This window comes from Drosophila kikkawai, chromosome 3R (genome assembly GCF_030179895.1).
Source record: "Drosophila kikkawai strain 14028-0561.14 chromosome 3R, DkikHiC1v2, whole genome shotgun sequence".
NCBI classification, from domain to species: domain Eukaryota; kingdom Metazoa; phylum Arthropoda; class Insecta; order Diptera; family Drosophilidae; genus Drosophila; species Drosophila kikkawai.
In genome coordinates, this window is record NC_091731.1 from 8,345,228 (window position 1) to 8,366,004 (window position 20,777).

Genomic DNA, 20,777 nt, shown 5'->3' on the forward strand with positions numbered 1-20,777 from the left:
ATAGAGTACATCGATGTTTTCAACATCGATATATCGCTGAAAACATCGCTTTTTTTTGTAAATTTTAAAATTTTCCATAATTGCTTCATATGACTGCTTAATAAGGGTTCTCACACACCGTCAAAGCGCATCCACCGTCAGTTGAACAAACGGTTTAGAAGGTTTGCCGTTTCGAATTTTCTCAAATGGACCGGCATCAAAGCGCATTGTAATCGAACGACCGTTTGTTTGGCGATAGTTGTTCGGTGCAACTCTGATTTCTTCTTCTTAACAGTGAAAATTTGACCAACACTACGAAAATGTAAACAAACTTGGCGAGGAACAAATGAAATATGGAATTAAAAATGGGGCCCCAAAGCTGCAAGCATGCCCAAAATAGTTGTTGGAGTTTTTTTTTTTTTTTGTATATTCTTGCCCTAAAGTGTCCCCAATTGCTAATATATAATATAAAACGCCTATCTCTACTTTATTTTATAGATTTGGGAAGCCTATACCACCTATACACACACACTCATCGGGGAATTTGTTCTTTGTTAGAGAAAAATCATTAGAGAAACTCAAGTTCCTCGTCATCTAATTCATTTTAAGTTAGTGCTGATAAAATCTGACGCAATCTGTGCTTTTACTGTTGTACAACAGCCAAAATAGTTGGTAAATGCTCCATTTCAGTTTTGCAGAAGCCGATTCGACAGCCTTTGTTTACGTTTTGGATCAGCTGTTCGGATGCAGATGCACTTTGACGCAGCTCTGTGGGAACACGAGTTTCGCATCTGCGAAAAACCCCATCCTTTCCTCTCACAGATGCGCTGTGTGGGAAGACAGTATAAGCGTCGAAATGGAACGGTGGGAAAAGGAATATGGAGAAGGCTTATTATTTTATGTCCGTCAAATTAGCGTCGGTGAGTTAGCGTCGAAATGGAACACTGAGGGATTTTTTATTTTTAATTTATTTCGTAAATAAGGCACTAATTTGAACAAAATAAAGTTTATAAATGCTAAAAAAATAATTTACTATTGATTTTTACTGGGTTTCAGGGAATTTACCTTTGGGTCAAAACAAAGCAACAAAGCTTCCGCAATTTTCTTTATTTGAGGATTTCCCTTTAACATAAGCGAATTTCCCTTGATGATTTAGGAACCTTTTGTAAAATTTCCCCTTGGTGCCTTTTGTTCCCAAGGAATATCAGCTGGCCGGTATAGACAAACGCGTTTATTTTGCCTGAGTTTTGTCAATATGGGGCTAATAAGATTTTGGCCCGCACTGGCGGCCAACCTAAGTACGTTAGTGGGTTACTAGTTCATTACATAAAATTAAAGGTACAAGCATTCTTGGCCGTAAAATGTTAATTTGAAATATTTCAAATTTCAGTCATCTGTTTTCGGCGTAGTACTGGAAAAGTTCGATAAGAAGTATTGAAAAACTTATGCGGCTGTCAGCTGTTTTGCCCGTCCCAATTCAGCCTTTGTGTTGCCTCTGGCAATATCATTTTTTCCATAAATAAGATGAAAATCTCAACCTGCGCTTGATTTTTATACATTCTCCTAATAGAAATTGTCAATTAAATAAACTTTAGAGCGTTATTTTTACTTAAATGATTGAAATTAAATTGCGTGTGTTAGTCAGGTGTTCTTAGGCAGTGTTGTAAAATTTTTTACAAATAGTGCTGTGAAATGCAGCTCATAAAAGAGGTCAAGGAAAAAAATACCCTTCACATTACGCACAGTTTGTACAATAACTTTGGAGATATTTTGAACAAAACTATTTTTTTAGCATAGGTTAATAATAGTTCTTATAATAAAAGATCAAATAGTACAACGATTGTTTAAAATTAACATGAAACATATTTCACCGCTTATTTTTTTGTACGCTGACAACCCTTAAATAGTCCCTCTCAAATACGAAACAGCGGCGGCGGATTTGCAATATTGTTGAAGGTTAGAATCGAACCGATTTTAAGGTGCACCCACAAGATAATTATTTATAAATCAAGTATGTTAGTATTAATTAATTCAATTATGCAATAATGTTCCCAAAACTTCAAGGAATAAAATACAATTAACATTTGTAATTTTCATTATTTTAAAATAATTAATTTCTGATTTTGCGGATTTGAATCCGCCAGCCCAATGGCACACGGATAGTTTCTGAACGTTTCGCCTGCAATTTAACAGAGACTTAACAAAGGGAAATACGAATCCGTAAGAATTTTTCGGAAGTGGAAACTAGAACAGGCCTGTATATCTCGGCTCAACGAATTTGTGCAGATATGCCAGGATAAAGGACATTTATTGTAGTTTAATGCAATGTTTCATTAAATTCTGTCCGTCCGTTTTTTTGAGAAAATTGCATAACAATAAACTAACCACGGGTTCTGCTACATACATAGTACTGGCTTACTAAGGGAAATTTAAAGAATATTTGGTTAAAATTTCATAAGTTTGTATCCGTCAGTTTTTTAGAAAATCGCGTAGCAGTGGGTGGTGTAGGTGGGCTAATAACAGAGGCGCTAACTTTGAAAATGGAACCAGCTGTGAACCTGCAGAGAACCAGTTGCCAAGCCAGACAACGGAACCATGTTAAAGAAATACTAGATTTAAAAACATTAGCAATTTATGGAACTTAAAATTAAAATAATTAACTAAATTTGGAAGGTATTCATCAGAATCCGTCCAGTCTTTTGGGAGAAATTAGCTATTTCTCGCATTTTTAATTATTGTTGTAATTACCTCGACGGTATTACTATGCACCCCTGGTAACTAAAACCATCTAAATTCGGCGCCAACTTAAAAAAAAAATGTCAAATTTTTCGAATTAAATCTTATTATTGAATTCTATCCTACAGATTTTTTGATTTTGGCGCGCCCGGCTACGATCTTACTTGCTCAAGCTGGAGATGGTCACCCCAAGACGGAATAATCTTGTGAGGAAGCCTCACAACCATGTTATGTAGTATGTAAGATCATTTCCATTTTTATAATATTTAAGCTCATTTTCTTAGTATTTAAGTCCATTTTTCCTAGTACGTAAGAACATCTATACTTAGTATTAAGCATTAGGACATAAGTGTTAAATACTAAGACCCACGAAGGGCACACTAGTTAGGGATTTAGTGGTAGGGACTAGCGTTAAGAAAAAAACGCGCTCGAGATCTAAGAGAAAAACAACGACGAGACAACGAGCGGCCGAGAGCAGCCGAACACACACACGAGCGGCCACGAACAGCCGAAGGAAACGAGCGGCCGAGAGCGGCCGAACTTACGAGCAGCCGGCAGCCGACCGAGCCGAAGGACGGCCAGCCGAACCGTCTTCGGCAAACACCCGACGACAAGGCCCGATCAGCCGAAGCATGCCGTCGGCGCATACGACAAAGCCCGATCAGCCGAAGCATGGCGTCGGCAGACACGACAGGGCCCGAGTAGCAGATCGGCGACCATGACGCCAGCCGAAGTTCACCCGAAGCTCACCCGAAGTTTCCCGAAGTAAAACGACGCTACCGATCGCCGGAGGCCTATAAAAGGGCCTCGGCAAGCCGAGCCCGGCCTCTTCTCTCAGAACACCAGCAACGGACCAGACGTGCCACGGAGCTACAGGATTACATCGGAATAAAACCACGCCGCCGGCAACGTGCCCCAAAAATGGAGTTGGAGTAAATTATCGGTGAGCTGGCCAAGGGCCACCCCCGCGGGGGGAAAAACTCGGAGTGCGCTAGGGAACAGCTAGATGTAGGGAACAGCTAGGTTTACCGACATTTGTAAAAATAAACTCTGGACATATAATAGAACTCAATCGCGGAAAATTATTTACCCTCTCGGCGCCCCATTACTTCTGGAGAGCAAGGGCCACCGGCACATGGCCAGCGTGGCCGGCAACCCTTCGCTTCTCCTTCTCTTAGAGGAGGGGCCGGTACCCCGGCATGCGGGATCGGTTTTCTTCCTGGTTAGGCATCCACATTCTCTCTGCCAAGGCGGCGAAGCGGTACTCGGCCTGCGGGACCGCCTCTCCGTTTTGGAGCCCTTTTCCCCGACACCCAGGGCGACTGGCACATGGTTTTGCATGGCTGGTGGCCCTCACCCGGATCCCGTTCGTTCGGGCATATCGGGGAACTGGATCTCGGCTTGCGGGACCAGTCTCCTCCGATTCCCGGACGATTCCCCACCCCACTAGGACCCCGTTTGTTCGGACATATCGGGGAAACTGGATCTCGGCTTGCGGGACCGGTCTCCTCCGATTCCGGGCGGCCCCATCTCACCCAGAGGCGGCGGGACGGTACTCGGCCTGCGGGATCGACTCGCCGTTTCGGTATCCCTTCTCGAAGACCCAGGGCGGCCGGCACATGGCATGCGTGGCCGGCAGCTCTCATTTCGGGCCGCTCATTCGAAGATCAGGGAACACCGGTACCCCGGCTTTGCGGGATCGGTCCGACTTCGGAAGATGCGCCCTCGTCCCGGATCTGGCAATCGGACTACGGCTTGCGGAGCCGGTTGCCCGGATTTCGGGAGTTTTCCTGACCATCGCCTGCCCCTTTTCGCACCCTAATAAACATACCGGCCTTCGGGCCCGTCCTTTCTCCTGCCTGTCTCCGTAAAATTATAAATATTTCTGTAGAGGACTCCTGGGCCGACTGAGTTATAATCCTGGCCATAGCATCCTTACAATCTCGTACAAAAGTGTCGGGCACACATAGATCGACAGCGGTCGGCCAGGTGCTTTAGTTTCCCCGCCAATTGGTGCGGAAATGGAAACTTTTTCCCTTTTTTTTTTTAGAGATTGTGACGGTTAGTCATTCCTATGGCTCAAAGATGGCCAGGGTTCGTCTCAGAAATTTATTTGTTGTCTGAGGTGGTTGCTGAAAGAGATGGCGGTCCCAGAGTAGAACGCCAAGGAATATGCCGTAACTATAATTATACCGTGTGCCAGCAGGCGACGCACCACAATGAGCAGGAAATCCATATCCTGATCGCGTTCGTGCACCTCATCCAGCACGATGTGGGTATACTGAGTCACGGTGCCCGGTTGCCATTGGCGCTCCTCGCAAACCCTGTTTGCAATGGAGATGGCGGCTATGCGACGCGGCTGGGTCACCGCAATTTTGCAGTACTCGCCGGTCCTGAAGCTCTCGTCAAGAATGTATTGCGGGACCTAAAATCAAAAAAGATAAATTAAATCAAAATTTGCCAATACCGATCAGCCGAATACTTCTTAGCCTTTGACAAAACAAATACTTAGATAGTACATCTGCTTTTCTTTTCGATTTATCGGCATTAGAACATTCATAAATACATATGTACATAAATAGGTAGGGTAGGGGCGCATTTAAAAAATAATTTTTAATTAAATGTATCGTGTCTATTTTTGTAGATCTTCATCGGGAGCCGTTCATATGTACATATGAACATATGTATGTCAATATAAATAAGTATCACATTTCATCAATAGGCCTTTTCATCAACATTTCATTTCATTTGCATGGGCTTCGTTTCTATTAATGATTCATCAACAATTCATCAAATTGATAAAATGATGATGAATAGTTGATGAATTGTTGATGATGAATGCCTATGACATGCCCATTTTAAATTCATCAACAGTTTGTATGGCAATTCATCAACAACACGCTTCGGCTACTGATGAAACGTTGATGAAATGTTGATGAATGGTACTGCAGGACTTCCAGTACAACTTCAAGTACACACATAAATGGGGTTCCCATTAACTTACCTGCGTCGTCTTACCGCAGCCCGTCTCGCCCGTCAGAATGACCACCGGATTAGCATTGATGGCCGCCATTATCTCCTCGCGCTTGGCGTAGATCGGCAAGTTTTGGTCCTCATCCATGCGGATCTTGATATCCTCGCCAGCTTGCAATTCGAATAAATCTCCTTTATCCATGACGTTTTTCACAGTTCGCAGTTCGCAGAATAAGAATAACGCGGCCGATCGTTATGCATTTTTGTGAGAGTATTCTCAACAGTATATACTTTAAGAATATGCAATAAAAAAAAAATCGATTTTTTCGACTATCACAACTGTATATAACCCCTTAAACAGTTTTGTGGATGGCTTCATGTGTCGAATTCCAAAATTTAGCGTGCTAATATACTGGTGCTTTGGAAGTTCGCCTAGTGGACATGAATGGTGCAGAGGTGTCCCTACACACATGGTGTGGACGTAAAGTTGTTGGTTAAAGATGGGAATAGAGATGTGTTTGATTGCAATGTTGTTTGCCCATCTGCCTTCCCATTGGCGAGCCCTGTGCTACGATAGGTTGTGCTTAGACTATCGGGAGCAATATTCGAAAATGGTTTCGGACAGTGGCCTTTGCCGCTTATGTCAGACCCTGTGAAGGAAAATGTTTCTGTTAAAAAATAATAATTTGTGCTATCTTGGAGGGCCATTACGAGTTGCCGTCTGTTTGGTCTGCCGTGCCGTTTGGTTTGAAGCGTGCATCTTCTACCTTCATCATGCAATTGTTAAGGCGTTTGGAATTTATCATGATTATTTGCGATAGTTTACATAGATGACGTGTTAATCATGGCAAACTCGGAAGAAAAGGCTGTCCGAAGGCTGAAGGTTGTATTAAATGTGTTGACGGTACCAGGGTTGTCATTTAACATTACCAAATGTGGGTTTCTTGAACCTACTACGCAGTATCTGAGCTATGAGGTGTGCGGTGGAGAAATCAGACCCAGTTCCTAGAAAATCCTTACGTTAAAGGTCCGTCCTTTTAATCGGAGCAATTAAGATTCCGTCGTAAGACCATTTATTGAATTGGTGCCTTATTTTCAAAAACGTGTGCCTCGATTTTCTCAGATCATGAGACATATTCTTCGGCTTCAAGTATCTTTAAGTGAAATGACGATATTCAGAAATTGGAACGAACGTTTTTAATATTATTACAAGTGAGCCTGTAATCGTTATTTGTTGGTTCGCAACATCCGATAAAATTTGAAACAGATATAAGCTCTTGTGGATATATTGGTAGAATTATGTGTCTTGATATCTATCTCTATATGAATTGGAAATATTGGTTGGCGTGCAATTATTCTGATATTTTTGGCATTATTTCATTCAGATGAGAGTTTTTAGTCTATACTTATTGCAAATGTAATAATTAAAAAAAAAAATTATCTGAACATTGATGGACATACTTGAAATCGTATGATTTTAAAATAGAGTAGAGGAAGAGAAAGCGCAAGGCAAATGTAGAATTCTTTTTGTGTGACGGAAAAACGTGTGAACTTAGAATAGAAATCTCAAATGAATGACTGATCAACATCAGGATTTAGAATTTATTGATATAGTTTTTAAACAACTTTTTAAACAACAAGATAATTGAAATTAAATTGAGTTACGAAGAGGAGTATTGAAGTATACAGAGAGGTGTGAGGCAATGTTATCTGCCAGTAGTGTCCCTTAAATTTGGTTGATTATTAATCAAGGTTATAAATCCGTTATGTATTTGGGTGGAAAAAAAAAAATAGACTCAGCAAGATTTATCAATATTGTTGGAAATGACTAAGTTTAAAGATTGTTGAAGGTTGTATCATGTGTAAAGTTTTAAAGTAGTCATCTGGCTGGATACTAGGACCGCAGAGGTGATGGCAAGATGCTCTTGGCGGGGTGCAACTTGCGGCGAACTGCACAGTTAGTAGTGCAACCAATGCAAGCCCTAAAGAGATGCCAATCGGACCCACCCTTTGGGCTTGATACCACCATATGACACAGAGAAAAGTATAGAGAAAGAAAAATTTAAAGTTACGTTTTGCCGGTTTGGTAAAATTATGCAAGGAAGAGCACAAATTTTGTTAAGGCAAGATTAACTTAAAATGGATAAATTGGAAATTGAAATTGTTACGAATGAGAGAGAAGAGAAAGAAAGAGATAAAGAAATGAAGATGGAGATCGGTACATGTTAAAATCCTTAACAAGCAAAATAACTTATAAGTAAGCGCATGAGTTTTTGAGGGCATAATGGACAAATAAGCATTGACGTTGATAAAGATTTAGACGACTCAAGTGGAGATGCGTCTGATTTCCATGTGGGGAATGATGATATGGATGGCACGGTTGATGCCTTGGAATCCCAAGAGGGGATATAATGACCGCACCATAACAGAAGGAATTGTTATGGCGGGGGTCAGTATGTGGGTGTAAAAGGAAATACACCAGTTGATAAAGCTATGTAATTAGAGAAGTCTGAATTGTAAATTATGATTAAAATGAAGATGTAATTTGTTATGTTATCATGAAACCAAGATGCTTATTTTGTCTAAATGTCTCAATACTTATGTTTAGAAAATTAATGAAATGATGAAATGTTTGTTAACAATAACATGTAACGAGTACCGAAATTTGAGAATATGTGTGATATGTCAGGAAGGCCGTGTCGGATCACATGAAACAGGGCCTACTTTATTCCTATGGTCAGAATATGTGAAGCGGAGCCTTTTGAAATGTGAAGAGAGCTTGTACTCTATAGGTTCGAAAGATTATCCTGCAAAACGAACATTTGAAGATGTTGGGTTTGTGCGGAAGAGAGCTTGTACTCTATGGTTTCGAAAGGTTATCCCGCCAAACTAACATTTGAAGACACTAGAAGTGTAAGCGAGAGATCGCCGACTGAGGCACTCGTTGGTGGAATCATTTATAAGGCTATGAGGGTCCAGAGAGACCGTGACGCAAGATGTGCGTGTGAGCGTTGCAAAGTGTGCAGCAAGAGCCTGTATAAATTGATGAAGAGATGTTGAGTAAGAGTTGTGGTACGAGTAGAGAAAGAAGATACAGATTTGGTACGAGAAGAGAATGAAGTGGCGAAGAAATAAAAGTAAAGCTTATTTGACATGAATAAAACAATTAAAATGAAATGTTAAGTTGAGACAAAAGAAAGAAACAAGAGAGAAAAATAAATGAAAATTACTGTTTAAATAACGTTTATCTCCGACATATATGTTTCTTCCTTATATTTATGAAATTAACTGATTTCTTAAATTTGGGGTGAAAACTGGATTTTTTATGGGGAAAATTTAAACTTCTTGCAATTTCTTAGGGGGAGAGCCAAATTTTCATCTGGCAACGCTGACCACGCGGAAGGATAGAATACAGAAGAAAGCTGAAAAATGGATAACAGAAATGTAAGTAGTACTTAATTTAAATTTAATTTAAATTATCTAATTTTCCATTTCTTACCTTTTCAGGCAGCACTTTTCTTTGATAGCTTGAATGCCGCGCATTCTCCTGTTAGAGGTCTTGGCCGATCGCTGGCCGAAAACTGAATCATTATTTGGACTCGAAAGTCAGCAAAGGGAATCTAACTACGATTTATTAATAGGAACCTGGGTTCCCGGGCTAACTACTGGGGTTTAACTCGACCCAATCGCAGTCGGCTGCTAAGTAATCTGGTTAAAAAATTGAAAGAGATTAGTAAGTTTTTCTAGACTCGAAATTGAAATATCTATTTTTCAAATGCTTAAGCTATTCCTCTTTATTTCGGGAAAATCGACAAAGAAATACTATTTCATTTAATTTTAAAAAATCAATATTCATTTTCTTTAAATTCTTACATTTTTTTATATTTTTTAGTTTCTATTTATAATTAGTATTTATTTAATTAATATTCAGCAAGAGGAAACGTTCCTGTTAAAATGTCGAAATCAATCCTACACGCTAACAGAATAACAGTGTCAAATTTGTTAGTTAACATTTTTTTGGGGTCGAATTCTCGTTTTTGGGGTAGAATTCTCATGTAGAATGTTAAAATGTAGAGAGAGAACTGTTTGTTAACAGAATAGAGCGTACATTCTGCTCATTAACATATTTTCCGAAATTGAGAGCGGCCTTAGTGTGACCGCCACTTTTGTGCTAGATTATACCATAATGGTGTGACAGTGGCCAGCGCAAGTGTAATTATAGGCGGGCGCGGCCAAATAATTTGAATTTGAGTGGAAAAAATCCCGGCGGAAGGTGTGGCAGGCGGGGATGTTAATAATAATAATCGACAGTCGACCAGGAGATGCAGTGTGGTCCGGGTTATTAGCACTAGCATAAGTGATCAGATTCGCATGACTATAAAAACTCAAACTATTTGTTCTCAGAACCGCCTCTGTCACGCCCCTACCCACAAACGTTGGGGCGATATAATAAAAGATCTGCCAAAATTTCTGTATTTTTCTTAATTATTTAACATGCCTGCATAATCGTCTCCCATTGTACAAATCCCATATCCGAATTAACATAATTTTTAATATTATTTCGCACAAATTTCGGATAATCGTGAGGCCGCCCACGGTTTGTTTCTGAATTTGTAGTCTCCACCGAAATCACAGGCAACTCGTAGTTGGCCCGGATGGTCATACAATAATTATGCAGCACACAAGTTGCACAAATAATTTTTTGGGCTCTCTCAGTATGGCATAGTAAAGTGCTTTGCACACCAGCCCATCTCGCACATAAAATTCCAAAAGCATTTTCAATGCATCGTCGCGCATGGCTTAAACGGTAATTAAAAAATCCTCTCTAGTAAGGTGGCGGGAGTAGTATGGCTTCATGATCCGCTTGTGTAGCGGAAAAGCATCATCTACAATCAAATAATACGGAGTAAACTCTCTCTGATGTGTAGCTTGCGTGGCTATTTGGGCACTCTTTCCCCAAGGCTTCCTCCAAAATGTCTTCGAGGTTCATATCGACGTTTGGAAGCTTGCAGGCATAGGAATGATCGCGGGTGCTGGGAGGCTTTGTGTATTTATCGACGTTTAGGCGATACCATAATAAAGCACCTTTTTCTTGCTCCTAGAAGATGCACAAAGTCGTCAACGACAGTTGTCCTTGCCTTGCATCTCCAAAGTCTTCTTCCGGAGTGGGGATTTTCCACTCATGTAGGCGCCAAAGTTATATGTGTCTGAAATTAAATGAAGAAATACATAAATTAATACAAAAATATGAAAACATTTACAATTTAAAATAACTTACGGGTTATGTCCGGAAGTTTATTTGGGTTCTGATGAGGCGAGTTTTTGTGGATTTGAAGACCACGATGGATGGGTGCTTTAAAATTGCAGAGGTTGAAATCGCATTTATAAATTTCCTCTGAGCATTTGTGTCCTTCGAATTGGACGTATCACTTTACATTAAAGCCACAGACCGAGCATTGTCGCGCATTTTTAACAGTTGTGACCTCTTCCACAAATCTTCCATTCGCCTTTGGCTGTTGTTAAACAAAGTTGACAAACTATTTATTTTACTCCCACATCGGGCGCTTCAGCCATCTTTGTTTACGTTTTTATGAGCCACAGCTGATCGATCTGTAATCGGATGCAGATGCACTTTGACGCAGCTCTGTGGGAACTCGAGTTTCGCATCTGCGAAAAATACCAACCGTTCCTCATAGATGCGCTGAGTGGAAGACAGTATAATGGAACTATTTATCATCAATATATTGACTAAGCTTATATATTTTGCATATATTGACTGATTCAATTGGATTTTTTAACAAAATTAGAGTTACCTCTCACTTTTTCAGAAAAGTAGGGGAGAGTGGGGATAGGTGAACCACGGGGATAGATGAACCACTAGACTAAATTTGGAAAGCAAATAACTTTACAAAACAAAAGATAGTATTTTTGCAACCTTTCAACTCTTTTCCATCAAATCGGAGAATGGTGTTCTTACTCAGGTTCTTCACTTTCAATTGATAAATGTCAACTACTCCACATATGCCGGAAAAGAAGTTGCAGTGCAAACATCATCACTGGTTCCATCAACATCCCAACCACTGATCATACAAAAATCCTAGGGCTCACGATAAACAAACGATACAGTTGGAATCATCACATTACTAACCTGAAAACATCCCTCTCCCGTCCCCTAAATATCATAAAACACCTCTCCTCAAGAAAATACAACTGCAACACAACCTCCCTCATACAAATTGTAAACTCTATCCTCATCTCAAAAATTGATTACTGCCTACCTATATACGGGAAAGCTCCCACCACCATCTTAAACTGCCTTAAATCGACCCAAAACTCTGCTATAAGAGCAGCCCTCGGGGCCTTTAGAACAACTCCTATTTATAACCTGCTAATTGAAGCTAAAATTAATACACTAGAAAACAGATGTAAACTTTTAACAAGCAAGCTCGGAACAAAACTTATTCTCTCTCATAACTCCCCAATAGGCAAACTATCCAAATCCATAGCCAAAACAAAAAGAAACTACAGATACCCTAGCACATTAGACAGAATCATCGACTCCTGCAAATCATTTTCCCTTCCATTCTCTCCCGCCAAATTCTACACGTCAAAAAAATACAATCCGGGAATAATTCTTAAAGCCACAAACACCTCCCTTTCCCTATACAACAAAAACACAACTTCACCTATAACATACCACCAGCTCTTCCACTCTATTAAAAACTCCCTACACGATCACAAATTCATTTACACAGACGGCTCAAAAACAAATGACACTGTAAGCTACAGTGTAACCAACAATACTGACATAATCAAATATGGCCTCCTTCCCCAATACTCCTCTGTAATCTCTAGTGAGTTAATTGCAATCCATGAAGCTATAAAAATTTGCTCTGGTTCACCCGGCAAATATGCTATATGCTCGGACTCCCTTTCCTCAATCAAATCCATTTCAAACATAAACAATTACTCTTACTAGCCTAATACAATAAGATCACTTATTACCAAACTCTTTCCCAAAATCAGACTAATTTGGATCCCTAGAAACATAGGTATACAAGGCAATGAGAGAGCAGACACAGCAGCTAAATAAACACACAAATACCCTCTAATATTTACAGACAACTTCAACACCAAAGACATCACAAAACTCCTTAAAAAACACTATACCGATAAACTGAACAGTCTTCAAGCACAAACTACCCAATGGTACAAACAGATCTTACTAAACACCCCAGCAAACTTCTCTTTCAAAACCACAAACCTCAACCGACAACAACAAATTATAATAAATAGACTACGACTAGGACACACACAACTCACAAACGCCCATTATATGAATAGATCCCTAACAAGTATCTGTCCCTTTTGCAACACCTCAGCGATAGACATCCAACACATTTTAACAGACTGCACTGCACTTTCACATGTTAGAACAATTTGCTTTTCCAATGATAACCCAATCCATCTCCTTGCGAATCCAACAGCAGCAAACTCAAATAAAATTATATACTTTCTACACAAAATGAATCTCATACATAAAATCTAATTATAACATATTCCACACACATATCTTTGTTAATACACTGTAGAGCGGAAGGCCTCGGTAGCCATTGCTCTTTAACCTTTGTTAACTTTTTAGTTTATAACTATTAGTTAGCATTAAATAAATAAATAAATAAATTTTTGCATAATACTTAATATTCCAAGGAATGTGGGCTTTTAGATTTCTATATACAGCATACCTTTACGTCGAATTGTTCAGACATAATAGTGGTAATAAAAACAAGAAAGGAAGCTAACTTCGGCACGCCGAAGTTTGTATACCCTTACAGATTGGTTTTCATATTTATATCATAAATTATAATGCCGAAAACAGACACTAAACAGAGTTTCATAACCTTTTACCTTTAGTTATTATGTTTACAGTTTGACAGTTAGAGTTATACCAAAGACAATAGATTTAAAAAATCGTATGGCGTTACTTATCTTATAGCTCTATTGTCTTTGGTTATACATTCCCAGGTTTACATTTTCTCTACATCTGCGGATCGCTTGTATGGCAGCTATATGATGTAGTTGTCCGATTTTCATAATATTGTTACCAAAATTCTGAAATAATGCTAAAAGCTCATGTCTCAAAGTAGATTAAAATACGTTGAAAAACAACGAAGTTATAATCAGGCCTGCTCCGGTAATCGTAAAATTTTTTCGATTTCGTTTTGGGCGAAAACGAACCGTTTTCGTTTTTAGCTGCTCCGGTTTTCGGCAAATTTCTGCTATCGGAATGTTTCTTTTTCTCATCGTTTCTCACTGCTCAAACAGCTAACTTGTGTTTTTGGTAATAAGCAAACAAAGTAAAGTACTGCCTTTTATATTTACAATTGCCCTTTTTCTAAGCCAGAAAATAAGCTAGAGTTAACCAAATCTAGGCATCAAAGATGCTGCCACACTTTTCAAAGTTTTAATTCCGGTGGTCTCAAATAATTATTTGGTTAATTTGGACCATTTAAGTAATCACATTAAATAGCATTATTTATAAACAACCATTTTGGCTGTCCTTTAAAGTTATTAATTATTCATTTATATTTTATAAGTATTTTTAGTTGGCTGTTTCGTTCTACCAATAGTATGGCAACCTTGGCGATAACTTTTTGCGGTGAACTCATCGACCTACCGCCAAAACGAGAAAACTGGCTGAACACGGCAAAAATTTTGTTGTCAAATCTGAGGTGGGGTTAGGAATAAATTATTTATAAAATAACTACCTGAAAGAATGATCTTATGGTGGTGTGGAATAAACATCAATAGACCACTGAGTAAACTATTTTTTTCCTTTTGTAAATAAGATCTGATTTCATATAAGAAAAGCCATTTAGTTTTCATTCCGGCCAGAAAAAGGTGCCCGTTTTTCAAAACGAAAAAATCTTGCCGTTTTCTATGACCGGAGCAGGCCTGAATATTTTTCGATTAATTTCCCGATCGTTCCTATGGCAGCTATAAGATATAGTGGACCGATTATTATATATTTTTTACCAAAATTTTAGAATAATATAAAATGGCTATATCTAAAAAATAATGCAAAAATATTGAAAAACTGCCAAGTTATAATTTTTTTTTCTAAAAATGTATCGAACATTTTATTGGCAGCTATATGATATAGTCGTCCGATCCGGCCCGTTCCGACATATATAGCAGTGAGAGTATATAGAAGACTATATGCAAAGTTTCATTCAGATAGCTTTTAAACTGAGGGACTAGTTTGCGTAGAAACGGACAGACGGACAGACGGACATGGCTAGATCGACTCGGCTGTTGATGCTGATCAAGAATATATATACTTTATAGGGTCGGAAACGTCTCCTTCACTGCGTTGCAAACTTCTGACTGAACTTATAATCAGTGATGCCAAAATGTTTTCGAAAAAAAGGACAGATTGAGAAAAAAAAAACAGGAAAAAAAGGATGAAAATATTTTAAAAAGGATAGAAAAAAAGTTTGTTTTCACTATTATTATTTTTTATTATTAAGATAATAGTTTAAAGGCATCTTCTATTATTTTCCCGTCATCATCATTGGCTGTCCTCATATGCAGCTATGGAGCCAATTAATTGGAGGTACTTCTTAGGTAAGTTATAATTATGACAGCATAACTTATGGCGACGCAATCCGAAGAAAGAATACATGTACATACATGAATTTATAAGTGGTAAATTTTTGAAAATGTATATATATTTACCTGATTGCCAAAATGGCATTTAATGTATCCACCTCTAATCGGTTCCTAATTTTGGTTTTCACCAAGTTTACTTGGCTAAAAACTCTCTCTACGTCAGCATTTGACCATGGCAATGAAAGCAGGCTGAGAGCAAAATTCACCAGGTCTTCAAAGGGGTTGTTGCCTGCAGAATCCCGATACCTCTTCACTTCTGACCAAAATGTTGAAGTATTTTCAATATTTTCCCAATTTATTAGGTGAATATTGGAATATTGAGAAATAGAGAGTGCAAGTAAACCGTAAATAGAGTTTCTTTTCGATGATTTTTTTTACCAAACTATCGATATAAGTATGGAAGCTGCCACCTGTTTTATATTTTGCAGCTAATAATACATTAAAATTGGATCGCGAAGCAAGTATTTTAGAAAAAAAGAATTAATATTAGATTTACAAAAAAATGACAGATTTCCAGATGAAAAATCTAAAAAAAGGACAGATTTCCGGTATGCGGATGATTTTCAATTTTTTCCGGATGAAGCGTTAAAAAAGGACAAATTGGCATCACTGCTTATAATACCCTGCAAGGGTATAAAAAACGGTGTCTAAAAAGGAAGAAGAAGAACTTTTAAGCCTAGTACTCTGACGAGAAAAAACCGCTGTATAAATTTAGACGGTGTCGAAAAAAAAGAAGAACTTTTAGACACGTCGTTTTTTTCGGTACTCTGACGATTAAAATGAAGCCTGAGAAAATTGAATGGCGTTGCCAGATCAAGATAGTAAACAGCTGATATCGCGCTGTCTAAATAATTCATTTGATTTATTTAGATACCTCCAATGGAGGGAAAGTTGGAGGAAAAAAGTGGCATTGATAGGGGCTGTCAAGACGAAGCCCATAATATGGAATTTAACCCACAAACAGCGTCTGCGTCTTCCGCGGTTTTCTCGCTGCCTACATTAAAATATTTAACTAACTATAAACTTCTGTTGTTTACCAATTTTTATACCCTTGCAGGGAATTATAATTTCAGTCAGAAGTTTGTAACGCAGTGAATGAGACGTTTCCGACCCTATAAAGTAAATATATTCTTGATCAGCATCAACAGCCGAGTCGATCTAGCCATGTCCGTATGTCCGTCCGTCTGTCCGTTTCTACGCAAACTAGTCCCTCAGTTTAAAAGCTATCTGAATGAAACTTTGCATATATTCTTCTATATACTCTCACTGGTATATATGTCGGATCGGACGCCTATATCATATAGCTGCCATAAATTTTAAGAAAAAAATTATAACTTGGCTGTTTTTCAACATTTTTGCATATTTTAGATATGGCCATTCTATATTATTTCAGATTTTCAATAAAAATTTCATGAAAATCGGACGACTATATCTTATAGCTGCCATAGGGGCGATCGGGAAATTAATAGAAAAAATTATAACTTCGTTGTTTTTCAACGTATTTTAATCTACTTTGAGATATGAGCTTATGTTATTATTTTAGAATTTTGGTATACATTTTATGAAAATCGGACGACTATATCTTACAGCTGCCATAGGAACGATCGGGAAATTAATAGAAATTATAACTTCGTTGTTTTTCAACGTATTTTCATCTACTTTGAGACATGAGCTTTTGGTATTATTTCAGAATTTTGGTATACATTTTATGAAAATCGGACAACTATATCATTTAGCTGCCATAGAAGCGATCGGTAAATGTAGAGAAAATATAAAGCTAGGAATGTGAAACTGTAATTGTCAAACTGTAAACATTATAAGTATAGGTAAAATGTTATGAAACTTTTTATTGTGTGTGTTTTCAGCATTTTATTTATGCTATATACAACTTTTATGTATTTTCGTTTAATTTTTTTGTAATTATTTAACCAGAATGGCCCGATTCTTAATGATCCAATTGCAATCTGCAAGGATATACAAACTTCGGCGTGCCGAAGTTAGCTTCCTTTCTTGTTAAAAATGAAATTAGTTTAATTCAATAAATTTTGAGTTTGGTCTTAGTTTGGATTTTTACATTTCCTGGTTCTAACGGTCTATGGATTTACATACCTCTTATTATTTTTTGTCTTAACCATGTTATAAACCTTTTATATGTTTAGAGTTTACATTGGTGGAAAGCTCACCTAATTTACAATGACCCATTTTTGCTTACAGGTGGGAAACTGAGAGCATTGATGTATAGGGGTTGTTTTTGTATATGAGAGTGTCTGTGATTGTGCCTAACGGCTACAGATTCAAAAAATCTGTATATAGAGACATGAAGTACAAAAATGTACTTTGTAAAATAAATCATTTAAATAGATAAATTCAAAGCTACAGCTACGTTGTGAGTTATTTCAAAGCTACAGCTACTTTGTGAGTTATTTTATGTTCACTCTCATGCCCAATAAATATGAAATAAATGTAAGTAAACATATGAAAACGAAATTAGTACTTAATGATCTTTTACAACATTTTATTTAACTTTATGCTATCTTTAGTTCGAAACAGTTTCCTTTATTATAAGTAGTAGCTCATGCTTGGAAAGGTAAACATAATCAAATACACTCTCATCCAGACCGAACCCTGCGGCTGCGCGGACGAGGTTCATCCGAAACCAGGACATCTAGTTTGCTAATCGGTGTGTGACCTGACGAATGGTGTGCCCAAAACGGAAGTGTACAAAAACAAACAGTGCCAGGTAACCGCTGGCAACAACTCAAAATAGTGCTCGGTATTGATAAAGCGCTCGTTTGCAACAATTTTCCAACAGGCCAGTATTCGGGTTTTCCGCACTTCCGCCTGTGGCAGTATGAGCTCGCACTATCTCAACTCCTGTGTGAAGGTGCCCATCGATCCGTGCAACAACTGTCCAGCTCCCACCTACAATCGTCCCAAGCTCTGTTCACTGGGGGGAAAGAAGCCTTCAGATATCGCCCCCACTGTGCCACCGGAGACGCCTGCCTGGAGCAGCCAGATGGGTATTAGATCTCTGGCCAAGTTTTACGACAGTATACCTGGTGAGTTTCCATTATGGGAAAACTGGTCAGATGTGGATAACTTTTCTAAAGGAAAAGAAAAATATGATAGGGAATATAAATGTTCGAAGTACACAGCTTAGAATTTTTGGTTTAACCTTTGTATGGGTTCTTTTTACCTCTTTACAAATCTTTAAACACAAAAAATAGTAATTGGACTAACAAGTTTTAAGAATAGATATGTATCTTCCTAATGACAACACAAATGTTTCAAGGAACTCACAATAAATTCATTCCTTTCAGACTACTGTGATGTAAGGCACCTGCACCAGGCCGAGTTCTACTCCACGTTGGAGAGTTTGCGCAGCACCAGTCGTGAGCTGCGATCTCAGCCAGCTGCAGCTTCAGCATCACGACCAACTAATTCAGGATCAGCTCCCGCTCCCACTCGAGATCGATGTTCCAGTGCCAGCAGCAGCATCTTAGGACATGGGAAGTCGAAAAAGCGATCAGCCAAGGGCAAGAAGACGAAAAAGCCTCCGCTGGTGCTGGGTCCAGTCCTTCCACCACCTGTAATCGCCGAGACCCCAGACCCCCAAGATCGCTGTGTGACACCTGCCATATTGCATACCCCTAGTTCCAGTTGTCTGAGCGAGGAGTACGACAAATGCCTAAGGGATTTGAGCCGGCTGAAGAGTTTTAAAGAGGATTATGCTGTGGAAGTGGCCGACTTCAAGAGATCTCTCAAGAGCTTTGAGGCGGAGTTTCGAAGATCCAAGCCCATCTGCAGTAATGCGACTCAGACGCAGACTCATAGCCAGCCCCCTGCCCGTTGTCAGATCCCTGCTAATCCGGGTCAACACACGGCGGAACGGGCCAAGTGCCGCAGGGAGATGCTGCGTAGGTGCTTCAGTGTCAATGATATCGGAGGAACTGTCACGGAATCGCAACCTCTGAATTCGGTTCTAAAATCCTCTAAGCCCAAACTCAGCAACTACTTTCCTGCGAGCAAGGAGGAGCATGTGCCCAAGATTCAAATACAATCACCCACCGCCTCCTCGAAGAGGAGCAGTAGTGCATCCACAGTGGGTAGGAGCAGAGGAAGACGCGGTCGGGGTAGGAAGCCCAACACAGTATCAACAAAAGTGGAGCAGAAACCACTGCCAGCGATGAGCATGTTTGATTTGATCGAGGAGCCGCTCCAAAGACGATCGCCCAGTGTATCTCCTTTACATCCGGTAGCGCGTCCCAATCTGGCGGCCACCTTGAGGGCTGAAGTCTCGCGGAAGAAGGTAAAGGAATTGAAGAACAATTGCACTTTTCACGATCCACGCCCGCAATTCGATTGGGAGGTGCGAAAGACGCCGGCCTGGAAGTCGTTGTCCTTGAAGTGAGTACAGTAACACTAGCCAGATTCTAACTTCATAACATTTCCGCTTGATTCTCTCCTTTCAGCGAATCCCACAAGGCTCTCTTATCCATCCGCTTGGCCACTCGAAAAGCGGAGCAGGCACTGCAGGAGCGACAATATGAACTCCATATGGAGATGATGCGGAACCGGGTGAAGTCCGCTCCCCTGCTCCTCGAAGGACCCACATTTTGGGGTCCGGAGGTGGGAAAGCTCAGCCACAGCTGCCGGAGTGAGGGTATGCGTCACTCCTGCGAGGGTAATAGGCAGCGGAGGAAGAAGAAGTCCGAATGCGCTGTGGCTGATGGAGAGACCAAGCTGGATCAACTCCGCAAGATCTATGGCTCTGAGAAGTCTTGCTCGAGACAATCGCAAAGGAGCAAGCGGTCCGGACGGAGGCCTCGGGAACAGGTCACGGAGACCCCGACTCACGACAGTGGCGATGACTTATGCAGCGTGGACAGAGCCTTCCTCTAGAGAATTACCTAATACCCAAGAATTTAGACACAATAAATGTATACCTTTTGGAATACGAGATTCTTTAATTTTCGGCAGTTGCAGGTAGTAAAGTACTTTAAAATCTTAATCTAAATATGGGAGTGTTGTTTCAATATAAAAATAGGATTAAGAAAGTATTCCTCAGATTCTTAAGGTGTTTTCCCTTTCCTACAATTTTAAGAAAACACGATTTGAATATTACTCATTAAAATTACAAGCCTTAGCAGCCAAGCAAAAAGGTTGGTGAATATGCTTAATGTGCAACCGAAACGACAACAACGATTTTCAAGTCGATACCGTTATTATCTGTCTATCGATAACACTTACCAACACTGATTGTACTTGTATTTAATTCATCGACATTCAAAATTGATTTGCTTTTCCTACCGAAAACTCGTTTCCGGTTTGGTTTGTAAAAGAAACGTATTTAATTATTCTTTGTTGTTCGTGAAGTAATTTTAATAAAAAATAAAAGTGCATATATCATAGCCTAT

General features: G+C 39.4%; 2 protein-coding genes across 5 annotated transcripts; one reads left to right on the plus strand and one right to left on the minus strand.

Moving 5' to 3' along the window:
* Window positions 1-3,515: 3,515 nt before the first annotated feature.
* On the plus strand, window positions 3,516-20,297 carry LOC108084382 (uncharacterized). 4 transcript variants are annotated; one of them, XM_041774382.2, is made up of 7 exons: window positions 3,516-3,658; window positions 9,048-9,132; window positions 9,196-9,421; window positions 17,978-18,100; window positions 18,173-18,419; window positions 18,681-19,767; window positions 19,833-20,297. In XM_041774382.2, exons 5-7 carry the CDS (start codon window positions 18,212-18,214, stop codon window positions 20,260-20,262), a joined length of 1,725 nt encoding a protein of 574 aa, XP_041630316.1. In that variant the 5' UTR covers window positions 3,516-3,658; window positions 9,048-9,132; window positions 9,196-9,421; window positions 17,978-18,100; window positions 18,173-18,211; the 3' UTR covers window positions 20,263-20,297. The 4 variants fall into 4 exon arrangements, with proteins under 4 accessions (XP_041630316.1, XP_070143363.1, XP_041630317.1 ...); XM_070287262.1 differs by lacking the exons at window positions 9,048-9,132; window positions 9,196-9,421; XM_041774383.2 differs by lacking the exons at window positions 3,516-3,658; window positions 9,048-9,132; window positions 9,196-9,421 and adding an exon at window positions 17,698-17,823 and having other exon boundaries at window positions 17,901-18,100.
* LOC138928714 (probable ATP-dependent RNA helicase spindle-E) lies at window positions 4,788-6,009 on the minus strand. Its single transcript, XM_070286225.1, has 3 exons — window positions 5,720-6,009; window positions 4,931-5,140; window positions 4,788-4,847 (listed from the first exon to the last, which is right to left on the minus strand). Exons 1-3 carry the CDS (start codon window positions 5,888-5,890, stop codon window positions 4,788-4,790), a joined length of 441 nt encoding a protein of 146 aa, XP_070142326.1. The 5' UTR covers window positions 5,891-6,009.
* Window positions 20,298-20,777: the final 480 nt, after the last annotated feature.

Coding starts and splice junctions, on each gene's coding strand:
- LOC108084382 (XM_041774382.2), top strand. CDS start 18,212: ATGAGCTCGCACTATCTCAACTCCTGTGTGAAGGTGCCCATCGATCCG. Junction 18,420..18,680: donor GTTTTACGACAGTATACCTG/GTGAGTTTCCAT, acceptor CATTCCTTTCAG/ACTACTGTGATGTAAGGCAC. Junction 19,768..19,832: donor TGGAAGTCGTTGTCCTTGAA/GTGAGTACAGTA, acceptor CTCTCCTTTCAG/CGAATCCCACAAGGCTCTCT.
- LOC138928714 (XM_070286225.1), bottom strand. CDS start 5,890: ATGGATAAAGGAGATTTATTCGAATTGCAAGCTGGCGAGGATATCAAG. Junction 5,141..5,719: donor GCTGCGGTAAGACGACGCAG/GTAAGTTAATGG, acceptor TTTTGATTTTAG/GTCCCGCAATACATTCTTGA. Junction 4,848..4,930: donor TGGATTTCCTGCTCATTGTG/GTGCGTCGCCTG, acceptor CATCTCTTTCAG/CAACCACCTCAGACAACAAA.